The following is a 9,441-nucleotide window of genomic DNA, read 5'->3' as shown; positions in this document are numbered from 1 at the left end:
ATGACAGGACAATGAACCATCAACCCCTGGGCTGAGGCTGATCCTGAGGGGCTCAGAGAGACATCCCAGGGCTCAAAGAGGCTGGAAATTCCATTTTTTATTGCTTGTGGATGGGGCTCTGTCCCTTCCAAGGTGAGGGCATTGGTTCAGATTGCAAGTTCAGATTCCAAGCCAGAACCACTGGGGGTTCCTCAGCCCCCAGGGTGGGTGGGAAGTGCCCAGTGCACCAGGTGAGCCTGGTCCTGCTCAGAGAGTGCCCCCCTCAGAGATGGGACACAGAATGTTCGGAACTGACCAGGAAATGGCAATGAAGCTGGGCTGGTGCCTTTGTTTTACCAGAAAAGGGCCTGCAGAAGGAAAATAATCCCAAACTGCATTTTGGGCTGGCTGGAGCCCAAGCTGCACTCACAGATGTTTGCCCCCAAGTTCTCCTCTGAGTTTTGCTCCCCTGCTCTGAGAGCAGGAGGGGGTGGAGCAGCAGGTTCATTTCTGAGGTGGCTGCAGAGGAAAGGAAAGCCTGGGTGCTGCCCCAGGACAGCTCCCACGGGAGGGCCCCGGGCAGGAACCGGTGCTGCCTCTGAGCCCTGCCACGCCTCACCTGCTGCCAGCCCTGCCAGGAGCCCTGGGCCCTGCTCCCACAGCGAAATGGAGACCTTATCCCTGCCCAAACTCCTGCCAGGAGGGCTGGGCACAGAGCCAGTGCCAGCACCACGGGCAGGGCAGGGACACGCTGGTGCCACTGCCCCAGAGGTGTGCTGGGCCCTGCCCAGGGGTGCTGAGACCTTCCTGGGTGTCCTGAACCCTGTCTGGGTGTGCTGAGCCCTGTCCAGAGTGTGCTGAGACCTTCCTGGGTGTGCTGAGCCCTGCCCGGGTGTGCTGAGACCTTCCTGAGTGTGCTGAGCCCTGTCTGGGTGTGCTGATCCCCTGGATGCCCGCGTGGAGGCAGCAGGCCCTAATGAGTGTTAATGAGCGCTAATGAGCACCAGGCTAAAGAGGATGCCAGTGTCCAGTGGGATGGATGCCCTTGTGCCATCCCATGGGATAACTGCTGCCCCTGTGCCTTCATCCTGTGGCATTTCTGCGGCTGCTGTCCCTGTGCCACCGCCATCCCCCAGCCCGGCTGATGCCACCCACAGATGCCAGTGTGTGTTTCCGTTTGTCCTGGGCACGTCCTGCCCCTCAGAGGTGACTCTGGGGCACCCCGGGAGCAGGACCCAGCTCTGGCCCCTCAGTTTGGGAAGGGCCTTGGGACACTGAGCACACCCAGAGGGGCCAACGAGGCTGGAGAGGGAACACAAACCCTGTGAGGAAGCCCTGAGGGAGCTGGGGGTGCTCAGCCTGCAGAAAAGGAGACTCAGGGCTGCCCCCATCACTCTCACAGCTCCTGAAAGGTGCCTGTGCTCACCTGGGGCTGGGCTCTGTCTGCAGCAGCGCTGACACACCCAGAGCACTCAGCCTCGAGCTGCACCAAGGGAAATACAGGGTGGAGAGCAGGGAAAAGGTTTTTGCAGCCAGGGTGAGAAAGTTCTGGAATGGCTGCCCGGGGAGGGGGTGGAGTCCCCATGCCTGGGTGTGTTTAACAAAGCCTGGATGTGGCACTGGGGGCCAGGGTTCAGTTGGGGCTGGGCTGGACTCGATGGTCTGGAAGGTCTCTCCCAGCCTGGTCATTCTGGGATTCTGTGACCCGCTGCCCACGGAGCTGTCCCATCTCCTGAAGCAGATTGGGGGCGGCTGTCCCTGTCCCAGCTGTCAGCAGTGTCCCCATGGCAGTGACAGTGCCAGGATGTCCCCGGGGTGGATCCACTGTGCCTGTGGATCCAATTCCCACGGCAGAGGACAATGGCAGGGCCCTGGTGCAGGGGGCAGCCAGGTGTCCCTCTGTCCCCACTGACCTGGCCAGGAACACATCCCCAGCAGGCACAAAGTCCCAACCCCACTGTGCTGGAAGCCTGGCAAGGGCTGCAAGAAAAAAGCAGCAGCCATGGGCTCGTAAAATAGACTACATGCTTTATTGGATTGAAAAGTTTTATGAAATGACAAAAAACAAAAAACAAAAACCACCTTAAATCAAGAGTTGGCAGATGTGTCAACAGTTGCCGTTTGGTGGATCCCCAACCCCTTCTCCAGAAGCATCCACAGGTCTCTGCCACCACAAGCAGCTCTGGCCCCGACCCCCCTGGCCCTGCCCGTGAATGCAGGGTGCCCACAAATTGGGGTGCCCATAAATCAGGGTGCCGATAAATTGAGGTGCCCACAGATTGGGGTACCCATACATCAGGGTGCCCAAAAACTGAGGTGCCCACAGATCAGGGAGCCAATAAATCAGGGTGCCCACAGATTGGGGTACCCATACATCAGGGTGCCCACAGATCAGAGTACCCAGAAATCGGGGTGCCCACAGATTGCGGTGCCCACGGATCAGGGTGCCCATGGAATCGGGATGCCCAGGCAGCAGCCCCTGTTGTGGGGCCGGGAGCGTTTCCCCCATCCCCAGGGAAATGCAGGCACTTAAAGTCATTGAGAGGAATTTTTCACTTATCCCAAAGCAACAGTGAAATCGTTTAACTCCCGCCTACGGAACATAAAACACCTTTGTAGCCCTTCCTGAATTGTCAAGACACAAATATATTACTCTGGCATAAAGCAAGGCCCCGGGGGCTCTCGGCCTCCTCTTCCTCCTCCCCCCATCGTGCATCCTCCTCTGCCTCGGCAGGAGCAGCCCCCGCCCAGCCCAAGCACGTGTGGGACGGTGGTGTGGGGACGGAGAGGGGGCTGAGGACAGGGACCCCGGGCTGGGGAGTCCTGTGGTGCCAGGGAGCCCCCTCGAGTGGGGTGGGAGGGGGCTTGGGGGTTCCCCTGGCAGCCCCGGGGCTGGGGGATGCTCCTGGAGGAGCTGGGAGAGGGGAGCAAGGGATGGGGCAGAGCTCATCCCTCAGTGCTCAGCCCTGGGGATGGAGCAGGGCCCAGGGATGGGGCAGAGCTCACCCCTTGGTGCTCAGCCCTGGGGATGGGGCAGAGCTCACCCCTCGGGGTGGAGCAGGGCCCAGGGATGGAGCAGAGCTCACCCCGAGGTGCTCAGCCCTGGGGATGGAGCAGGGCTCACCCCTCGGGGTGGAGCAGGGCCCAGGGATGGGGCAGAGCTCATCCCTCGGGACAGGCTCGGCCCTCGCAGGGAAGGGGCTCGGCCGCAGCTGCTGCCCTCAGTGGGGAGCCCGCAGTGGCCGGGGCTGTGCTGGGCGCTGTGAGCAGCAGGGTGTGACCCCCATTGTGCCGAGGGAGAATGGGAGAGCCCCTGGCAGCGGCTCAGGCTGGACTGAGCGCTGGGGCAGGGCTGGCACAGCCAGGGACACCCCGGCGTGTCAGGGCAAGGGGGACACTGCCTGTGTGAGCCTCCTGCGTCCCTCGGGGGCACAGAGCCCTCAGCGCCCGGCCTGCTCCAGGGGAGGACTCTGTCGTGGTCCTGCCCCCCAGGCACAGCCTGGCCCCTGCCCTGGACAGCCCTGCTGCGTCCTGGTCCCTCCCTCTGGCCCTGCCCAGCCACGACAGGGGACACGGGACAGGCCCTGTTCCCGGGAGCCTTCTCCTTCCCATGTGGATGTGGCGGCTGGACCTGGCTCTGCACCCACATCCCTCGGGACAGCCTTCCCTCCGTGCCCCTGTCACCAGGGCGGTTCCCTAACTGCCCCTGTCACCAGGGCCCTTCCCTCACTGTCTGGGTGGTTCCCTCCCCGTCCCTGTCACCAGGGTCCCCAGCCAGGTCCCGGGCACGGTGGGTTCGGAGCAGTGCAGGGCACCAGGGAAGCACAGCTGGGCCAGGCGTGTCCCTGCCCCGTGTCCCGACCTCTCCGGGCACCGGGCAGGGCAGTGCGGGGACAGCCCCGTCCCCGCGGCCCCCGGCGGCACCGGGAGCACACAAGTACCGGCGGCAAGGGCAGAGTCCTCCCCTGGTCCTGCGCAGCGAGAGCTGCTCGGGACGGGATCCCCTTGCCAGGGGCGCAGCCAGGCTGGGAAAGTGACTCGGAGCAATGAGGGAGAGAGAACCGCAGCGAGCGGAGTCACCCGGGGGCAGCGCCGAGCGGCCCCGGCCCGCCCTCAGCCTGGGCAGAAGTCGGAGGAGGCAGGAAAACAATAACAATAATAAAAAATAAAATTAAAAAAAAAAAAAATAAAACCACATTGAAACCAAACCCAAAGGCCGCGTGGCTGAGCAGAGCAGGAGTAACTGGAAGCCATGCACAGCAAAGCCGGGACCGCAGCGGTCGGAGGGAGGGCAGGGACGGCTCTTCTCGCGGGGAGCCGGCGGCGTCGCGCTTCTCGTCTCGGAGATGAGGAAATAAATAAGTTTAAATAGCTCCTCCCGTGCCGGCGCCGGGGTGACTCGGGGAGCGGAGGGAGCCGGGGCCGCGCTGCGTTCCCGGTGCACGGCCGGCCCCGGGCCCGGCGGGACGCGTCCGGGGGGCTCCCCCCCTACTTCTTGGGCTTCTTGAAGATCTTTAGGGGGAACTTTTTCTTGCTCTGGCCGAGGTCAACCTCGTCGCCCGTCAGGCTGCTGTCCTCGTCCCCCGGGCTCTTCTTGGCGGCCAGCTGCGGGATGCGGGTGTTCCTGGCGCCGCTGGGCCGGCAGTCAGAGATGGGGGAGGGGGTGTCGGGGTCGGTGGAGCTGGGGCTGTGCGACCGGGACGAATCCGAGTGGCTGGGCTTGCCGCCCGTCGGGTGGTGGCTGATCTCCCCCAGGCTGGAGGACTTCTCCATGCCGTGGTTCACCGTCATCATCTTCTTCATCGCCATGGGGCTCTCGGGCAGCCGCTCCTGCAAGGCCGCCAGGGCGGAGGGCTCCCCGTGCCGGCTGCCGCCGTTGGGCGTGGGCGCGCCGGGGCCCGGCGCCGCGGGGACAGCCTCCTCCATGGACCTGGTCAGCAGCGTGGGCCGGGCAGCCAGCAGCTTGGGCGCCGAGCTGGGGATACGCTGGTGGTCGCTCAGGTGCGGGATGGAGGAGTCGGAGTCGCAGCGAGTTAAATCTCTGCGGTGGAGAGCGCGGGAGAGAGCGGTCAGTGCCCGCCCGGCCCGGCCCGGCCCGGCACACACGGATGGCAGCAGCGGCTGAGGGCACCCAGTGACCCCGAGGGGCTGGCACTGAGCCCCTGAACCCCTGAGCCCCTGCCTGGCCCCGAGGGGCTGGCACTGAGCCCCTGAACCCCTGCCCACCTGGCCCCAGCTCGACCCCTCTGTGTGCCCAGGGTTGGAGATCCCCGGGTGGGGGATCACCTCGAGGGAGCGAGGCCATGGAACTGGGATGGAGGCTCAATCCTTCCCATGGATCCCAGGGGATCCCTCAGTGTGTGATGGGATCCATCCTCCCCATTGGTACAGGGGGATCCCTCAGTGTGTGATGGGATCCATCCCTCCCCATGGATCCCTCAGTGTGTGATGGGATCCATCCCTCCCCATGCATCCGAGGGGATACCCCAGTCTGTGATGGGATCCATCCTCCCCATGGATACAGGGGGATCCCTCAGTCTGGGCTAGGATCCATCCCTCCCCATGCATCCCAGGGATCCCTCAGTGTGTGATGGGATCCATCCCTCCCCATGGATCCCTCAGAGTGTGATGGGATCCATCCCTCCCCATGGATCCCAGCTCCCCCCAGGCCTGGTGTCCCCCCAGATTCCCCGCGGGTCCCTCAGCCATTGCCCCATCCGTGTGTGCCCGCGCCCCCCGAGCCCCCGCCCGTGCCCCATGCCCGGCTCAGCCGGTGCCAAGCTCCAATCCCGGCGGGAGGAACTGGAGCTTGGCCATGCCCACACGAAGCCATGCCCAGCCCCGCCGCGGCACGAGGTTTGTGCCCAGCCTGTGCCTACCGGTGACGGCCCACGGGGCTCCGGAGCCCCTCTGCAGAGTGGGAGGCAGGAGCACGAGGGAAATGACAAGTCACAGCTCGCTCCTCCCGGCTGGATGCTGCTGGCCCCCTCCCCAGGGCCCCTGTGCAGGTGCCAGCGTGCCCAGACAGCCAAACCAGGGGCTCCAGTGCTGCCCACGGACCCCAGGGCACGGGCAGAGCTGCCCCTGGGCAGGGGATGGGTGAGGGACCCCGGCCCTGCCCACGCACAGGAGGGAGCAGTGCAATGGGAGGCAATGGAAAGGAAAGGAGCAGAGGAAGAGAAGCGAGAGGGGATGGGAAGAGGTGGGAGGTGCTGACCTGTCCCTCACCCTAGAGCTCCCCTGATCTCCGTTCCTGGCACAGACCCCTGCACATGGGTCACCAAACCTGCCTGGCACTGCACAGAGCCCCCAGATCATCTCCTACAGTAGCATCACCATCAGCCTGGAGGCAGCCAAAGAGTCCAGCAAGACGAGGGAAAACCTCCTCAACAGAGCTGGAGACATGCAGGGAGAACTGCAGAGATGTTCAGGAATCCCACACTGGTTTGGGTGAGAAGGAACCAGGAGGATCATCCAGAGCCACCCCTGCCATGGCAGGGACACCTCCCACTGTCCCCAGTGTCCAGCCTGGCCTTGGGCACTGCCAGGGATGCAGGGGCAGCCCCAGCTGCTCTGGGCACCCTGTGCCAGGGCCTGCCCACCCTGCCAGGGAACAATTCCTCATTGCCAAGATCCCACCCAGCCCTGCCCTCTGGCACTGGCAGCCATTCCCTGGGTGCTGTCCCTGCATCCCCTGGCAATTGTCTCTCTCCAGCTTTCCTGGGGCTCCTCCAGGCCCTGCAAGGCCACCCTGAGCTCAGCCCAAAGCTTCTCCTGTGCAGGTGAACAATGCCAGCTGTGCCAGCCTTTCCTGCCAGCAGAGCTGCTCCATCCCTCTGCCCATCCTGGAGCCTCCTCTGGGCTCTCTGCAGCAGCTCCAGCTCCTCCCTGGCTGGGGCAGCTCTGCAGCTGGGAAATCACCTGTAGGACACAGGGACACAATGCCCGTCCCTTTCCTGCTGCCCACTCTGTGGGATCAGCCCAGGGCACAGGGATTTCAGGTCCCAGTGCTCATGGCCAGGGCCTGTGAAGTTTCTCCCACCAATCCCCAGCTCCTTCTCCCAGGGCTGCTCCCAGTCCATTCCCCTCAGGCTGTGTTTGTGCTGGCATTGCCCCCAGCCAGCTGCAGGCCCTGCCCTTGGTCCTGCTGAGCTGCACGAGGCTGGCAGGGTCCCAGCTCTCCATCCTGCCCAGGTGCCTCTGGATGCCCCATCCCTTCCCTGCAGGGTGTGCCCACAGCACCAGCTCCGTGTCACTGCCAGGCTGGGGCTGCCCTGCATCCCTGTCCATGCTCTGGATTCCTGTCCCTGCTGTGGATCGCTGTCCCTGCCCCTGGATCCCTGTCCATGTCCTGGATCCCTGTCCCTGCTGTGGATCCCTGTCCCTGCTGTGGATCCCTGTCCCTGCTGTGGATCCCTGTCCATGCCCTGGGTCCCTGTCCCTGTCCTGGATCCCTGTCCCTGCTGTGGATCTTTGTCCATGTCCTAGATCCCTGTTCCTGTCCCTGGATCCCCGTGTCCCTGTCCTGGATCCTTGTCCCTGGATCCCTGTGTCCCTGCCATGCATCCCTGTCCATGCATCCCTGTCCCTGATGACGTTTCCCAGCACTGGCTCCAGTCCTGGCCTCCTCATGCTCTCCACCAAGTGCTGGCCCATGCTGGAGTCCTGCCTGTGCTGGGACAGGCCCAGAACCTTCTCCTTGTGCTGGAACAAGAGCATTCCTTTAACAGAACCCACGGAATACAGCCAGGCCGTCCTTCAGCAGCTCCAGGGAACACAGAGAGGAAAAGGGGATCCTGTGGGTGGCTGGCACTCAGCCCTGGATCTGCTGGGGGAGCACTGCTGTGCAGACACCTCAGCTCTCCTCCTGCCCAGCAGCAAAGAGCCCTGGGCACGGCTGGCATTGTCCTTGTCCTTGCTGGAGCCCAGCCTGGCCAGTGTCTGAGCCACATCCCGGGTGAGCTGCCGGGAGAAGGGAACACTCCAGTGGTGTGGCATCCCAGGGGTTCTGAGTGGGCAGCTGGAGCCCTCCAAGGGACATCATCACATGTGTGGGGCCAGCCAGCTGCCCGGGCCACCAGGGGATACTGCAGGAGGTCACTGTCACAGGCGATGGCCCACGGCTGTCACTGGGGGAACTGCAGTAACTGGGATGACTGGGGTAACTGGGATGACTGGGGTAACTGGGACGACTGGGGTAACTGGGATGACTGGGGTAACTGGGCAGCAGCAGCAGCAGCCATGAACAGTGGGGCTGAACTCGGGGTGTTGGAGCTGACCCCCAAAACGGGGACACACCCACAGCCCTGGGCTGGGACACCTGGGGATGCTGTCAGTGCCTGCAGACAGTGTCACTGCCATGGCAGCCTCCAGCCCCTTCAGGGAATTCGGGAATCTCCTGCCCTTCCCAAATGTTTCTACTCGTGGCTTACCACACCTGCAAAGGGGAATTCCTGCTGGAACTCCTGCCTGGACACTCCTCTCCCAGGGAAGGTGGCAGAAGCCCTCACCTGCACATGCTGAGCCCTTGCTGAGAACACCCAGTTCCAGTTGTGAGCTTCATAAAGCCCTGGCAGGTGCCTCTTTCCAGGAGAACAAAGCAGCCTTTGGCTGCAGGGGCTGGCACCAGCCCAAGGCCGGGAGCGGCCGGTGCTGGGTCCCAGCAGGGCTGGAGAAGGAGCCAGGCTGTGGGGCAGAACCTGGCACAGGAATGGTGCTGGGCAGAGGCAGGGTCAGGGCCAGGCAGGGTGGGATCCTGGCAGGAATGCAGGGCCCACTCTGGACCCATTGAGGGGGGGGGAGAGCCCTGAGGGGCCCTGTGTGCCCTGGCTGGGGATGGGGGCACAGGAACACCCGCTCCCTTCACAGGCAGTGCCCCAGCTCCACCAGGGAATCTTCTTCTCCGGGAAATCCAGAAATGCAGCCCGTCCCTTCTGGCTGCCACAGTCCCACAGGGAGAGAGAGATCCGGGTCAGGGTCTGTGGCAGAAATCCTTTCTAACAGCAAGAGGGCAGCAAATACAGGAGAAAATGGATTTCCTTTCAACTGAGGAGACTCCAAGGCTGTGTGGGGAGGGTGAGTGCTCCCTGCTGGGCTCCGTGGAGCTGCTCCCTCTCCTGCAGGTTTCAGTGCAGCAGGGATCGAAGCAGAGCTGGCAGCGGGTGCAGCAAAGGACAACAGCAGATGGAGAGCCATGCTCTGCTCCACGAGGCTCTTCTGTCTGGAGAGCAGAGTGGGAACCTGATCCCAGGACAGCTGGTCCCACACTGCAGAGTGGGCAGGGCCTCGGTGACACCAGGGCCACCGTGTCCCCTCCAGGGGCCGCTCTGGCTGCAGCACAGGGTCCGTGTCCCCCATCCTGGGCTGGCTGTTCTCTGGGATCCTCACCCTGGAGTGGGTGCACCACACAGGTTCCACCTCCTGGGAGCCCCAGCTCAGCCCTCTGGGCTCACCCAGGGGGGC

At 63.7% G+C, this 9,441-nt stretch overlaps 1 protein-coding gene across 8 annotated transcripts in view; it reads right to left on the bottom strand.

Moving 5' to 3' along the window:
* Window positions 1-1,987: 1,987 nt before the first annotated feature.
* The window catches only part of STIM1 (stromal interaction molecule 1), a 74,653-nt gene continuing 67,199 nt past the window's right edge, over window positions 1,988-9,441 (bottom strand). For 5 of the 8 annotated variants that reach the window (XM_063180060.1, XM_063180052.1, XM_063180078.1 and 2 more), the window contains one exon: window positions 1,988-5,020. In XM_063180060.1, coding sequence (XP_063036130.1) covers window positions 4,468-5,020 — 553 coding nt within the window. In that variant the 3' untranslated portion in view covers window positions 1,988-4,467. The remainder of the gene's footprint in view (window positions 5,021-9,441) is intronic. The other 3 variants (XM_063180095.1, XM_063180104.1, XM_063180112.1) reach the window with 2 other exon arrangements.

This window comes from Melospiza melodia, chromosome 2, assembly GCF_035770615.1.
Source record: "Melospiza melodia melodia isolate bMelMel2 chromosome 2, bMelMel2.pri, whole genome shotgun sequence".
Classification (NCBI taxonomy): Eukaryota; Metazoa; Chordata; class Aves; order Passeriformes; family Passerellidae; genus Melospiza; species Melospiza melodia.
This window is presented reverse-complemented; position numbering and strand designations above follow the sequence as displayed.